This window comes from Salvelinus alpinus, chromosome 9 (genome assembly GCF_045679555.1).
Source record: "Salvelinus alpinus chromosome 9, SLU_Salpinus.1, whole genome shotgun sequence".
Lineage (NCBI taxonomy): Eukaryota > Metazoa > Chordata > Actinopteri > Salmoniformes > Salmonidae > Salvelinus > Salvelinus alpinus.
The window spans coordinates 69,762,476-69,777,742 of record NC_092094.1 but is presented as its reverse complement, the minus strand read 5'-3'; the positions used below and the strand labels follow the sequence as shown (position 1 = coordinate 69,777,742).

Genomic DNA, 15,267 nt, shown 5'->3' with positions numbered 1-15,267 from the left:
TTGTTATAGGTGTCAAGCTTAAGGGGATGTGGCAGCAGTGTGTAGGAGCAAGGTTCCTAGGTGTGAGAAGTATGTAGAAGGGCATGAGACAAAGGAATGTGTAGCATTGGGGGGAGTAGTGGTATGTGGTAATTGTAGGGGTGCCCATGGGGCTGGGGATCAGAAATGTCCCGTGCGAGAGAGGCAGGTTCTGGTTTCCAGGGTTAGAGTAGGTCAGAAGTTGTCGTATGCTGAGGCAGTGAAGAAAGTAGAGGAAGATGGGTCAAGGGGGAGGGATCCTGAGAGGAGTGGTGTGAGTAGTAGATCTGTACCAGCACAGATGGATAGGTCAACAAGTGATATATGTGTCAGTAATGGACTTTTAGCATTAATAGCAATGTTATCAACTGTACTGCAGGGATGGGACGTAAGTCGCAGAAAATTGAGGTTGTGGTGGCGGCAGCAGAGAGATATTTAGGTGTGCGAGACTTGACATCAGAAGAGTTACAGGGTGTGTTAAGTGGTGATGTCCCATCCTTTCAGGTTGTTGGCATGAGGTAGGGTTGAATATATTTAAATAGTGGAATAGAGTGGTGTTTATATATATATATATATATATTAATAAATAAATGAATACATGTGTGAGTGTAGTGTCAGATGGTAGAGTATATGTTATTGTTTTCATTTTATTTTTTTCAAGCGAAGTATAAGGGAGTTGTACTCCAGTCTAGTAGGTGGCGGTAATGCAACATATTGGATGTCAACCGCGGTTAAACCTCATCGAAGAAGAAGTTAAACTCCATCGAAGAAGAAGGCATCCAACATTTTTAGCTGGACGCATTGGTTACATGCATTTACTCTACTTTCTCCTTAAAACCACTTCACTGAATCGTAAGTAACGTTAGTTACAGCTACCATTCCCGTAACGGTTAACTGTAGTGGCATATCTGTTATAGACACAGGAAGATGGATATTGCTAGGCAGCTTCTTGCTTGAGTTGCTAGCTAGTTAATGACTGTGTGACAAATGTTATGCGATTGTCCCTGACTTCAGCACATAGCTATCCAATTTGCCCATGTAATGGACTAATAGCCAGCTACCCTATTCATTGACGCTAACTGCTTTAGCGCCTATTGACGATACGATAAACCTGCCCGGGTCAGAAGATACTAAGAGCCCCGAAGCTTGCTCTATACTTTAAGACGCGTCCCGCTTGTTTAAAAACAACGAAGACGGAAGCCACTAAAAATTACTGTAGGCTGCAACTGTTTTAACCGGGTCACTCAGTGTACAGTACGGGTGTATTTTGCATTTGTGATATGAAAGTAGAGGGATTTATGTTTTCTAGAGCCGTTACCGCAATTGAGAATCGTTTCACGTTTAGACGGAGTATGTTTTGGTTTCCAGAGAAAATGATCCTTTAAACAGAACATGTAAGGGCCTTGGACTAAAATTAGTACAGTAACGTTGGTCTCCTTTAGTCCGTTATTGGGCTAATAGCCGTCTAGTAAACTGAGTAGTGTAAATGGTGCAAAACGCATTTCCTCATGGGTGGGTATAATTTGTGGAACGTTCCAACAGGAATCTGTTCCAAAAACTTCGTAAACAACGCATACAACGTTGTATAGCGGCAGAGTAAGATACCAGGTAGGGAGTGAGCAAATTTGTTGAGTTTTTCCACTCACCACGTTTATTCCGAAAAATGTCTGTCCTCACACTGGTAGCCTATGGACAAACATTACGAATAAGCTACGTGGTGAGTTGATGCCTATTCGGCAGCTAGTTAGCTAGGTGAATTGATCATGCTACGCTGTATGCATTGTTTGTTGACATCCTTGTTATTTACGCAGTTTTGGGAACAGATTCCTGTTGGAACGTTCCCCAAATTATACCCACCCTTTCCTCATTGATCACAGGGCCCAATGTGTTGGCAGGATTTGTAACAAAGCAACATTTGGGTATTCTAGTTTCTGAAAGCAGATAATTGCTACCAGTGACATTATGATTCGACCTACTCAGACAGAAAGCTATTATAATATCTGTTGCTAATGTAACGGATGTGAAATGGCTAGCTAGTTAGCGGGTACGCGCTACTAGCATTTCAATCAGTTACGTCACTTGCTCTGAGACTTAAGTAGGGTTGCCCCTTGCTCTGCAAGGGCCGCGGCTTTTGTGGAGCGATGGGTAACGACGCTTCGTGGGTGTCAGTTGTTGATGTGTGCAGAGGGTTCGCTGGTTCGCGCCCGTGTCGGGGCGAGGGGACGGTTTAAAGTTATACTGTTACACTAATAATGTCTATAAGAGGACCAATTACTAGAACGGTTGTGCACTTTTAGGTAGGGCTCAACAGTGTTCCCATTTTACTAGCATATGCGCCAAAAATATTTCACTGTGCGATGTGGAATTTAAATTTAGGAGCACCACTGCACTTAGAGCACAGAATCATGACCGCCATGCTTGCACTGTTACTAAAAATAACTGCTTGTTACTTCAAATTTGTCATTGTGCTCCTACATTTTTCAACTTAAACGCACATGTGCTCCATGTAACAAAAGTTCAGCGTAGAGCCCTGTTAGGCTAGCAGCTTTTCAGCTGTCAAGATAGCTACAGATTGTAAATAACGTGTTATTTAACCATAAAAATAAAAAAAATCCATTATACTGGGAGTTACTCTCGAGTGGCGCAGCAGTCTAAGGCACTGCATCTCATTGCTAGAGGTGTCACTACAGACACCCTTGTTCAAAATCCAGGCTGTATCACAACCGGTCGTGATTTCGGAGTCCCATAGGGCGGCGCACAATTGGCCCAGCGTCGTCCGGGTTTGGCCGGTGTAGGCCGTCATTGTAAATAAGAATTTGTTCTTAACTGACTTGCCTAGTTAAATAAAGGTTAGGTACTTATGAAATAATGACGTTTCCCTGAGCAACTGTCGTCATTACTGCTGTCACAGCCGGTGTACTTCCAAAAAAGGTCTAAATAAAAAGTGACATTGGATGGTAGCCTAGGAGTTAAGAGCGTTGGGCCAGTAACCGAAAGGTCACTGCTTTGAGTCTCTGAGCTGTCTAGGTGAGAAATCATCAGTCTGTGTCCAAATCAAATGTTATTTGTCACATACACATGGTTAGCAGATGTTAATGCGAGTGTAGCGAAATGCTTGTGCTTCTAGTTCCGACAATGCAGTAATAACCAACGAGTAATCTAACCTAACAATTCCACAACTACTACCTTATACACACAAGTGTAAAGGGATAAAAAATATGTACATAAAGATATATGAATGAGTGATGGTACAGAACGGCATAGGCAAGATGCAGTAGATGGTATAGAGTACAGTATATACATATGAGATGACTAATGTAGGGTATATAAACTTAAAGTGGCTAGTGATACATGTATTACATAAAGATGGCAAGATGCAGTAGATGATATAGAGTACAGTATATACATATACATATGAGATGAGTAATGTAGGGTATGTAAACATTATATTAAGTGGCTAGTGATACATTTTTACATAATTTCCATCAATTCCCATTATTAAAGTGGCTGGAGTTGAGTCAGTATGTTGGCAGCGGCCACTAAATGTTAATGTCCTTGAGCTAAATGTCCTTGAGCAAGGCAGTTAACTCTAATTGCTCTTGTAGTTCACGCTGGATAAGAGCGTCTGCTAAATCACTGAAATATAAAGTAAGAGTTATTCATGTGGCCTGGCTGGTCTAGCGGTATTGCTGCAGCCTCCGGCACGCGTCTACAGTGTTGTCATAGGTTCGAATCCGGCCTACTTTCCTTTGACACAACCTCTATCTTTCCCCGCTGTCATCCTCTCTCTAATCCCTTAAACACATTATTTTTTTTATTTTTTTTATAGCGTGCGGTTGTGTGGGTGGCCCATGTTATGCCTACTCATGGACTAAAAAAAAAACATGTTCAATCTCTATTGAAAGTGGTCTTTACCCCAGGAGTAGATTGTGGAGGAAACAGTCTGAAAATGATGTAGACTGCAAATGATGGAGATTGCAGTGTGTGGCCTGCAGTACTTCAATCCAGCAGGTGTCACTAGTATCTCTTATGAAGTAAATTGTTCTGCAGAGTGGATGGAAGTGGAGAGGGAATTGCATATGGACAGAGCTTAAGCCTCAGTGTAATAGACAAAGGGTGTGTTCAGTTCGCGTCAATGTTTGTTATGTAGCATGATGTTTTTTTTACTGAAACCGGCACCGTTCTTCAACAGCCTTTGAGGTACGCATTAGACAGAAGGAAGGGAAGCACTCCTAAGGTACACGATAGGTCTTTGTAGATAGGAGCTCTTTGGTAAATTGGTAATCAAAAAGAAAGGAGGACCAAGGCACTCTTCATATAATTAACTAATGTCTTTATTTGTATGGCGTGTTCAATTGAACAAATATTTAAAAACAGTTGCGTTTCGGCTGCACGGCCTTTGTCAGGGAGTACAAAGATACAATGTCTTTTGAACAAAGTATTTTCCCAATCAATGCGGATTGAAGGGGGGGGTGGTTACAGAATAGCTAGTCAATATTCATGAGACAACACCTAGTAACAATACTGTACATTCAAAAGTGAAATAGATGAGTTATAAAAATGAATATTAAAGTTAGAAGTATTAGAAAAGACAAAGTAGTTCTAGCCTTGAATAGGAGTGGGTGTAGGAGAGCTATACATTTCATAGTGCACTAGATGACAGCGAACATGGACCACAGCATTCCAAACAGAGGGTAATTGGGCAATATGTCCACTAGATGACAGCAAAGGGACCACTAACACACTACCGGAATGGGGAGAAATCTATATCTTCATTTTAAACCAGGGTACTTAGTGGCCGGCCTTTAGTTTGTAAAACCAAAAACGTTCCCTTTGGTTTAGTGGTTTAAGGCGGTCCCCTCTTCTGATTGAGGCCGGTACATGATCAATACCCATAGCTTGAAGGGAGGCAGGGTTACCATGGTGTAAGGACTTGTAGTGCCTTGCCATGCGGTCGTCTTAGTTGCCTACTCCTTTGGGGCACTTATGTTCTGCTAAGCTGGCGGTTTTACAGTTAGTGAAATGTTTGACTTGGTACTCTGTGTCAACAAAATACTTTTTCTGTGCAATATTTCTGCAATGGTTACATTTGAAAGAGCCAGCTGAGTTTGTGGTTTAGTCTTTTGAGAGTCACCAGGAAGGTAGCTGTGGACTAGTTTGTCTCTTAACGCTTATGACTGGTGGCTCTGGGAAGACTTTGCGTATCACTTTGGATGATTCCCCAATTCTCTTTTAAAGATTATTTTAATGTTCTGTGCTATATTTAATCAACAAGGCCCGAAGGGGTGTGGTATATGGCCAATATACCACGGCTAAGGGCTGTTCTTAAGCACGACGCAACGAGGAGTGCTTCGATACAGCCCTTAGTCGTGGTATGTTGGCAATATACCACAAACCCGAGGTGCCTTATTGCTATTATAAACTGGTTGCTAATGTAATTAGAAGAGTAAAAATAAATGTTTTGTCATACCCATGGTATACGGTCTGATATACCACGGCTTTCAGCCAATCAGCATTCAGGGCTCGAACCACCCAGTTTATAATTTGTAACAAAGTACACGCTCTCTTGTGCATCATGAGGAGCTCCCCTTCACAACAAGTCCTCTCTGTCAAGTCGTCCGGCCCTTTCAGAATTTGATTGCTTAACCCCGGCTCAAGAAGCAATTCTCCAATTCAGCAGATTTGACACTAGTCTGTTTCATGATCGCAAATTCTGCAGACTCTTTAGAATTGGCTATAAGGAATTTTCTATTTTAGCCTTTTGGAATGGAAACTGTGTGCCTTCAGAACGGTATTCCCATCTGTAGGCTTCTTAAAGTTGTATGTGTGCAAAAAGCCGTTGTCATTTTTTACTGATGTCAAGATCCAAAAAATGTAGGTTCTCTTTGGTGTACTCAATAGTCAGTTTGATGTTAGGGTTAATGCTGTTAAGGTATTGGTGGAAGGAAATAAGTGAATCTTCTGAGCCGGACCAGAACAGGCAGACATCATCAATATAGCACCCCCACCATATAATCCGGTCAAATAACTGTTTTTTTTTAGAAGGATCCAGAAAGAAGTCATTTTCCCATTTACCGAAGTACAATCCAACGTAGGAAGGGCTGTAGCAAGCTCCAATTGCACATCCTTGGACCTGTTTAAAGACGAGGTTCTGGAAGACAACATTTTTTATTATTTAGAGTCCATTCAGTCAGTGAGAATGAATTCTGAAAGAGGCGTGTCAGGCCAAGTACTCAAGAATGGTGCATAGCTGCCAATCCTTCATATTCAATGGTGGTGTACAAAGACTCCACATCCAAGGTGACTGAAAAGGAAGCTGTGCCTCTGTTTAATTCCTTGATTTTATTCAACACATCTGTGGTGTCTTGAAGAAAAGCTGGGAGTGATGGCAGGAAAGGCTTAATAAAGTAATCAATGTACTTGGAGATGGGTTCTATCAGGCTTTCATTACTGCTAATGACTGGTCTGTCTGGGGGGGGCTCTCATCTGAACTCATTATCTGAAATATAACTTTTCTCCTTAGCGTCTGTGAGGATCCCTTTCAATTGGGGCGGCAGGTAGCCTAGTGGTTAGAGTATTGGGCAAGTAACCAAAAGGTTGCAAGATCGAATCCTCGTGCTGACAAGGTAAACATCTATCGTTCTCCCCCTGAACAAGGCAGTTAACCGACTGTTCCTAGGCCGTCATTGAAAATAAAAATGTGTTAATAACTGACTTGCCTAGTTAAATAAAGGTAATAAAAATTAATCTGTTTTTAGGGCCTCTATGGTTGAAAGTAAGAGATTGGTAGAATTCATCATTGTATAATTGACGGTAGGCTTCTGTCACATTTTGTTCTTACCCCACACTACTGTAGCGCCACCTTTTTGTCTGCTTTTTTAACCACATTCTGTTCATTTTTGGACAAGGATTCAATTGTATCCGTCTGTCTTTGAAAGGTTACATTTTGTATTTATTATGGATCTACTCTTCCTGGGGTCCAGCAAAATTAAGGCAGTTTATACAATTTGAAAACATTACAATACATTCACAGATTTCACAACCTACTGTGTGCCCTCAGGCCCCTACTCCACCACTTCCACATATCTACAGTACTAAATCCATGTGTATGTATAGTGCGTATGTTATTGTGTGTGTATGCATGTGTCTTTGCTAATGTTTGTGTTGCTTTGTGCCAATGTTTTTATTTTATTTTTAATCTAATTTTACTGCTTGCTCAAGTTACTTGATGTGGAATAGAGTTCCATGTAATCGAATAGAGTTCCATGTAGTCATGGCTCTATGTAGTACTGTGTGCCTCCCATAGTCTGTTCTGGACTTGGGGACTGTGAAGAGACCTCTTGTGGCATGTCTTGTGGGGTATGCATGGGTGTCTGAGCTGTGTGCCAGTAGTTAAGACCGACAGCTCGGTGCATTCAACATGTCAATACCTCTCATAAATAAAAGTAGTGATGAAGTCAATCTCTCCTCCATTTTCAGCCAGGAGAGATTGACATGCATATTATTAATGTTAGCTCTCTGTGCACATCCAAGGGCCAGCCGTCCTGCCCTGTTCTGAGCCATTTGCAATTTTCCTACGTCCTTTTTTGTGGCACCTGACCACACGACTGAACAGTAGTCAAGGTGCGACAAAACTAGGGTCTGTAGGGCCTGCCTTGTTTGGTTTGTGTTACTTTTACCCTTTAAACAGGTTCTCCACATCAAAATGTGCACATTTGTTTTGTGTCTCATTCTGGACAATGGGACAAAGTGGATTTAGGCTTAAAATGTGTTTGAGGTCACAGAAACTGACTGATCTGACACTGGTGTCTGTAGTTGGAAAGGTGTTTTGCTTGTACCAGGCCTTCAGATGTAGAAACAAAATAGGTCAATCTTTGAGTTAAGTTCATTAGTTGAGTATGCGGGAGCAAAGGATAGTCCTTTAGACAAGACCCTTACACCGTCATCAGAAATGTTGATCACAGCCTTGTTCTGGTCCTGCTCCATGTGGTTGGATAATCTAGCTTTTTTCCTTCCCCTCTGTGTTGGCCTCTTCCGTGTTCTCTCCACTTTGAGAACCTGCGTGGCTCCTCTTTCAGGTCTAAAAAATCTTGGGAGGAGCCGGCCTCGCGGAGTGTCTTGGATGATCCTCATCGTCAACGCTCGTAATGTTGAAAGAAACAGATGTGGGTGTGATCTGAATTCTTGCAGGTTGGTTTTCTCCAGGAAAAGACCTTGCCATCTCTGTAGTCTACTTCACCTCTTCTAAACTTCCTTAGCTTGTCTAGCTTCAATTTAAGAGTGAATGTGTCTATATTGAGGTATGTGCGCTTGCTCCAGTTTGGTGGTTGTGGTGAGTTGTGGCCTGAATCAATATGGGCGTGGCCATTTTTAAATCGCAAAACTTGTGCAGCACACTATACGGTAAGCACCATCTGGGCCACCATAATCCACTTTTTTTCCAGCTGGTAATTCAGTACTGTTTCTGTTAAATTCAACGTTGCACACTTTTGTCAAATGTTCTGTTGAACTGAACACAACCCAGGATTATTTAACACTGCTTTAAACACTGTCTCAATAAATCATCTTTAATTGACATCCCACAGGGTTCTGGGGAAAGGACAATGACCTCGTTAGTGGCCTATGATGATTCTGACCAGGAGGATGATGACGGAGCACTCCCTCCTCTTGCCAACTGTCCCATGGATGATATTAGGCAGTCCCAAGGAAACCAGAAATGGTTGGATTCTAACTTCTATGGACCATTATTACCCAGTCCCCATTACAAACAACTGGAAATAGGACAATGTGGTGATGGTAGGACAGTGTCAGAACCTCACAGGGAGATTTATCCCCTTCCATTGGGTCTCTCAGGGATTGTGGAGAACAGCTCAAACTCAAAACCATACTCTGCTCCACAATACTGTGTTAATTTGACCACAGCGAAGAGGCATCAGGCTGCACCACCTGGTGTCTCGCCATACATTCCTAAGAGACAGAGGTTGGCCACACCAGGAAAGAGAGAAGAACCAACCTCTTTGGAAACGACTGATAAGTCCACTGTCTCCAGGCTGCTGACCGAGGTCTCTGAGCGGGTGCGTCCGTACCTGGGGCCCAGGCCTGGCCGGGCAGCGGTGCCCAGGTGCATGCAGCTCAGCCTCCAGGCCCACCAGGCTCCAATCAACGTGATCCAGTGGTGCCCAGTGCCCCAGCTCAGCCACCTCCTACTGTCTGCCTCCATGGACAAGACTGTCAAGGTAACCACGATGATGCCATTTTGAATGGATGTGGTAAAAGGTGTGTGTGTGAGCCATTGAGTGCTCCATGTTTTCGGTCATACATGTGGTAGTGTAAATCATAGCCTACGCACAGCATCATTTTACACTTGTCAGTCTTAGGGACAGGTAAGTGGGTAATTAGTGTACAGATGATCTGACATTCAATATAAGTGGATCACCAGGTTAGACGGTAAGATGGCTGATAACCATCTTGCAGTGATATGGAGACAGAGCGAGACCTGTGTCACTGTCAAAGCAATGTGTGTCAGGACCCATGGGATTTCCTTTCCTCCACTACTACCTACTAGTGTTGTCGCGATACCAGAATTTTGACTTCGATACCATGTTCAGTATCACAATACTCGATACCGTCACGATACTACATACCAAAACAATACCCAAATGATACCACAGCAACAACAACAAATAGACTGCGTATTAGCCAAAGTCACAGGATGGCACTTGATCCAGATATCTTTTGAGTTCAATATAATTCCATTGATTTTTTTAATGTATGCATTAATTCATAAATTACACAATCATACAATCAATTTCGATTTGTTTTTTTACCAGTCTAACTACATAACAGCATAATGGTAATCATTTATTTGAATGGTAAATCTCTATTGATAGACTGGGTAAATCAAGATGTAGCCTAGGCTTGTTTTGGCTGATTTCACGAGGCTACAGATGGGAAAACAATCCGTTTACCTTCCATTTGGGACATATTTTATTGTACTGATCAACAACATTTACATAGAAGCAGTCTCTTCTTTTGTAAAAGTGCCATGATGTCATTCACACACGAAGAAACTCCCAGTGGTGAGCACATTTGCATGCACGCAAATCATTTGATATTACATTGATTTACGGCAGTAAGCAGAGTATGGAAATTGTCATGTAAACATCTTACTCTGCTTATCTTAAGGTCAAAATCGAAGTAGGCATACATACACCAATTAAAACCTCCTGGTTTTCAGAGCAATCTTTCAAATTATTAGGACGTGTAAGTGGCTTAATCTGCGCATGTGCCAGCAGCATGCCAAGTGAAGAGTTCGGGAAGAACCTGTAAGTACGCATCTTAGAAATAGTTTTCACATACAAACTTTTTTGTCTGAATTCCGAATCCAATAGGAATCGCAAAAATTACATGGTCACTGTGGTAGAATGTTTCTTTTTATGGCCTGATTTCAGATGTAAACAGGATTATTAGGGAAAATGTTTTCAAATATTTATATTAATTCTGTCCAACTTCAGGCGCTGTGAACACTGAAGCTGTACCCGCTTTAATTTACTGTTTTAACAGTGACCAACTAGGTTACTGTGGCCATTTGATTAAAATGTCGGCCTACCATGAGAAAATGCATTACATAACATTTTAACATGAAAATAGCAGTTCTATCATTGTCTACAGTAGCGGCCAATGTGTGGTGTTCAATGTAGGCCTACGTTCCATGAGACTTTTGGACGAGAAAAAACATGCAGGGCTTGACATTAACCTGTTTATCCACTTGTCCTTCAGACAAGGAGGTGACTGAACATTTTGTTGTGGTGTTTAATGTAAGAAACCACTTTCATTATTATTCCCGTACCATTATTACAGAGAATCAGACAAATTATAATACCCTCTACCTATTGGCTACTTAGCTTATTCAAGCCTGTCTCAAAATACAACACTGCCCTTTTTTTTTAAGACATAAAAAAAAAAAATCTCTGTACCAGACTTGCTTTTCAAAGATAGCTACAAATGTACACACTTTGCTCTTGTAGGAAGCAATCACTCCCACATCGCTGACTACAAAGTAGCTATAACTCGGCCAACTAGCAAAGAATATGAACAAATGTGCGCACGTGGCTACATGCAGCGCTCGCTTTGATCTCAAAACAATTGTGTAATAATCGTGACTGCTCATGCTGTAAAATAGTCCAGTTCAAAGTGAATGGCACATCCTCATATGGCAAGGGTCTATTTGCATATAGGTCTACTGCAGCTCTGATTGGTTATGGCTCACCGGTCTGTACTCTGTGTAGAGTACGGGCCTGAGTCATGCCTGTCAATGCAATAAAATCTGATGTGCTCTGCCTACAACAAAATCTCTTGCATAGTTTTGCATACAAAGTCTTGCATAGTTAGTTTTGTTTCGGTATGTTGCATTGAAAGTGGTTAATATTGCGTTGATTCGATCACATAATCCCACAGTAAAGGGAAACGTTGATAGGTTTAACTACCGGGGGAAAACTCCTCAACTTTCTAATCTCGTGCTTCTCTGTGCTGGCTGTTATTTCTTCTGCAAGGCAGTCCTGGCGGAGCTGCGCACTCGCACACAGCTTAGATAGAACATTGTATGTAACCGTGCTCAGTGTTTCCTCATGGCAGGCTAGAGCTAGCAATGAGTGCGCTATGGGAATATCAGATGTGCTGATAGACAGACTTGATCCTCTCTCAATCAGTAGGTGATGTGGGACACATTTGACAGAAGTACCCGAAAGTATGTTCTAGTATCGAGAAAGTACTGACGTTTCGGTATACCATGCAACACTACTACCTACCACATTTCACCAGGGTCGTATGGCGCCAAATGGAAGAAAACGGGAATGAAACTGGGAGGGACTACCTTGCCAGATAAGAAATTGTTTTAATTTTCTGTAGCAAAATGTTTTGCTACGGTGTGCCCCAATTAATACGACCCAGGAAGACCTAAGTTTACCTAATGTAACCTAGGTTCTATGATATGAGTGATGTCTCTTTCTTTGGGTAACGCCTGTTAGGTATGAAGTCTAGGTAGGTCCAATCACACAACGTCTGTCGGACAGGAGCAACGACCAATAGTGGACCAACCCACTTTCCATATAACGAGCCGTAGTCTGCTCCCATCTTCACTTCTAAGTACGTTCATCTTCCTTACGCAAAGCATGAAGAGTAATGTGGTGAGAGACCTCACTCATAATATCATAGAACCGGGGTTACATTAGGTAACCTAAAGTTATATTTCAATTACTCGTTCGGTCACTTTGGGGATATAGCCAACTCGAGTAGCGCTCATATACTCTCTGAAGCCACGTCTGGATCGGATCAACCCTCAGAAGTCCCGACAATAAGCACTGTATGCGCTAACGAAGGTGTAGTGACGTCCAGTTCGTAGAACCTCACGAATGTATAGGGGGGGTACCCCAGCGTGCCACATTATAGATATCTTGAACAGAGATGCCTTGAACAATGTCCATGATGTAGACATAGCTTCCACTATACAATGGGATAAACGCTGTTGAGAGGTGGTCCTCCCTGCGTGGGGAGGTGCCCAAGAGACAAGGGCTCTCGTCGTGTCTAGTGTGTGCCTGGTGTAAGCGGTGGAGACACTCCTCCATGGAGAAGGGCGGTGGGTGAAAGGACAACAGCTCTAAAGTGAAGCGATTTATAAGCACTACTAACATAAGGGACAAACATTGGATAACCCCGGGGCAAATCATAGGTGGTTGTGGCCTGACAGTGCATGCAGCTCTCCAACCTGCTTTGCTGATGCAATGGCTAAAGGTAAAGCACTTTCCAGCAAGCAATCAAATTTTCACGCTTTCCAGTGGCTCGAACTGCAGCTGTGAAATGGACTCAAGCACCACAAAGATTGCAGGATGGGTCTAGCTGTTTGGGTACTGAGCGTAGACTACGCTAAGATGTGAGGTTGTCGTACTTGGGATCAGCGAGCCACTGTTCACCCAGGGGGTTACTATTCTGGCTCAGGCTTGCACCATGTTAGCTGGGGGGAGCAGTGTTGCGTCTCAGTTGACCATAGTGCTGTGCGGTGTAATTGGTCAGTTTTAGCCGTAGCTGGCTAGTAAATTCCAGGAATCTGAGTGCTTGGTTTAGTTTGTCCAGTACGGGGAAAACAGTAGCCATAACTCTGAGGGAGAAGGTTCTGTCAGCTGGTTTATATGTGAGCTACTCAAAGCCTGACCGTTGGGTTCGTGCTTCAAAGCCTGACCGTGGGGTCTGTACAACTCACCTAGCTAATAGTAGCCTAGTGGTCTAAACGCATAGCTGTAGTTAGCCGTAGAACACTATTGCTCTTTACAGGCTGAAACATCTCCCATGACCATAGTACCAAGGCACAACTGGTCAACCTAGCCAGCGAGGGCGCTGGTAAGCTAAATAAGGGGGAAAGTAACACTACCCAGTGTAGGTATAAGAGCTAGCTCAGTGTGTACTGGCGGACGGTAGCTGTGGTGCTAGCCCTGGTATTAGCTGCCTGGCAATTGCCCCATGGGCTGAAGACAGTGAATGGCATACGTCTTAAGTGAGCTAGCTGTTTAGCTTCGTCTAGTAGTGTGGCGTGGGATAACTGCATCACAGCAGGGGACTCGCCCTGTGCAGCGGTAAAAGTAGCCATATCTCTGGTATGGAGACCCGGGCTATGCATCTGCTATTCGAAGCTTAGCTGTAAAGCTAGTGAGTCCGTTCTCCCAGTGGGTCAGTAGTCTAGCTATATCAAGCATACTTCCCGGGGAGGTAGATCTAGTCGTGTGCTTCACCAATGCTTAGCTGTGCAGCCAGTGTTCCCTGGCGTGTTCACGTCGAGGGTTAGTAGCCTCGTCCCTAAAATAGGAAGCCTGGGAAAGTTCCATGAGAGAAATCAGCTGAAGAGGGGTGGAATTCCGCTGTAAGTCAGTGATGTGCCTTGCTTGGCTGGAGCTCCAAAGGTGCTCACCAGATTAGTGCCATAGGTGCAACAGTGCGCGAGGACTGAAAATGTCAACAAAACGAGCACTGGTGACATTTTAGAACGTTTGCGGCAGAACGGTCTTCACAGCATTTCCCTAATATTTCGGGATGAGCTAAAGATACAGCAAGAGGTGAGAAATGGTCTACAATGCTGGCCATATCAATATTGTTAATGTTGCTGTTTCTAAAATGATACTTGCCTGTGAAGGCTAGCATGAAGGCCAACAAAAATAGCTAGCCACAATGAGGTTCGTTTTGAGAAGTCGGCTAACCTTGAAGGCAACATAGTTATAACTAGCTAGCTACTTTTTAAAACGAACCTCATTGTGGCTAGCTATTTTTTGGGGGGTCTTGAATTGTAACATCCAATCAAAATCTCCAGGCCTCCAAGGGAGGCATGACTACTACGTGATTTGAGGTATGGGAACGCGAGACTAGTAGCCTAGCTATAGCAAGCACATCACTGAAGAAAGAATGTGCGTTCTTTCTTAGCTAGCAAGGTTAGCTTAGAGTCTGGCTAACCGAATCTCAAGTCTCCTGTCTTCCACTTTGGTGGGAATAAGCAACACGAAGCAGGTATCTAGGCTGGTAAGGCGAAAGCTAGCTGTGTGGTGTAGCTGTCGTGTGAGGTCAATCCTCAGCACAAGAAGCTTCTGTCCTGCGCTTGGCGGCTGAGTTCTTGACGGTCCACCTGTGAACAGTTAAGCAGAGGTCCAAGTCGATGCTGAGTAGAGGACCTTAATTTGAACCCGTGAGGAAGACGAAAGAAGTGAAGATACTACGACCCCTTATATTGGAAGTCGGTTGTTTCTCTATTGGCGGTTGCACCCGTCTATGACCGACTTTGTGTGACTGGATCTTCCTAGACTCCGCCCCGGAGTCTAGGAAGATCATCTCATCCATAGGTCATCTCATCCATAGGTCAATTGGTGCAGAAAGCTAAATATTTTGATCTAGAGCAAAAGTGTGTTTCCTGCACAGCGCCAGAGAGCATTAGCTACCTGCTACCCAATGGGCTCGGTATAATGAAAAAATGTAATATTCATGATGAAATTAGCCTATTCATGCAGGAGTGCAAGTGTACTGCTGCTCGGCTCCCTCTGTCACCTGGCAGACTAACTCAGACGGCAGGGCTTGTGAGTTAGTCTGTTGCTGGGGATTAGATCAGTTAGTTGGGGATTAGATCAGTTAGTAACACTAGATTCATAATTGTTTTCTCGTCCAATTACTTAACTAAAACCTATTTGAGGATGCAAATTAATTGAGCCCTAATATCAA

At 43.1% G+C, this 15,267-nt stretch overlaps 1 protein-coding gene across 4 annotated transcripts in view; it reads left to right on the top strand.

Moving 5' to 3' along the window:
• Positions 1–715: 715 nt before the first annotated feature.
• Positions 716–15,267, top strand: part of wdr25 (WD repeat domain 25) — a 30,926-nt gene continuing 16,374 nt past the window's right edge. Inside the window, exons 1-3 of one of the 4 annotated variants that reach the window (XM_071327038.1) lie at positions 745–870; positions 8,097–8,183; positions 8,604–9,254. In XM_071327038.1, coding sequence (XP_071183139.1) covers positions 8,166–8,183; positions 8,604–9,254 — 669 coding nt within the window. In that variant the 5' untranslated portion in view covers positions 745–870; positions 8,097–8,165. Of the gene's footprint in view, positions 871–893; positions 8,209–8,603; positions 9,255–15,267 lie in introns of those variants that run through there. The other 3 variants (XM_071327040.1, XM_071327041.1, XM_071327039.1) reach the window with 3 other exon arrangements.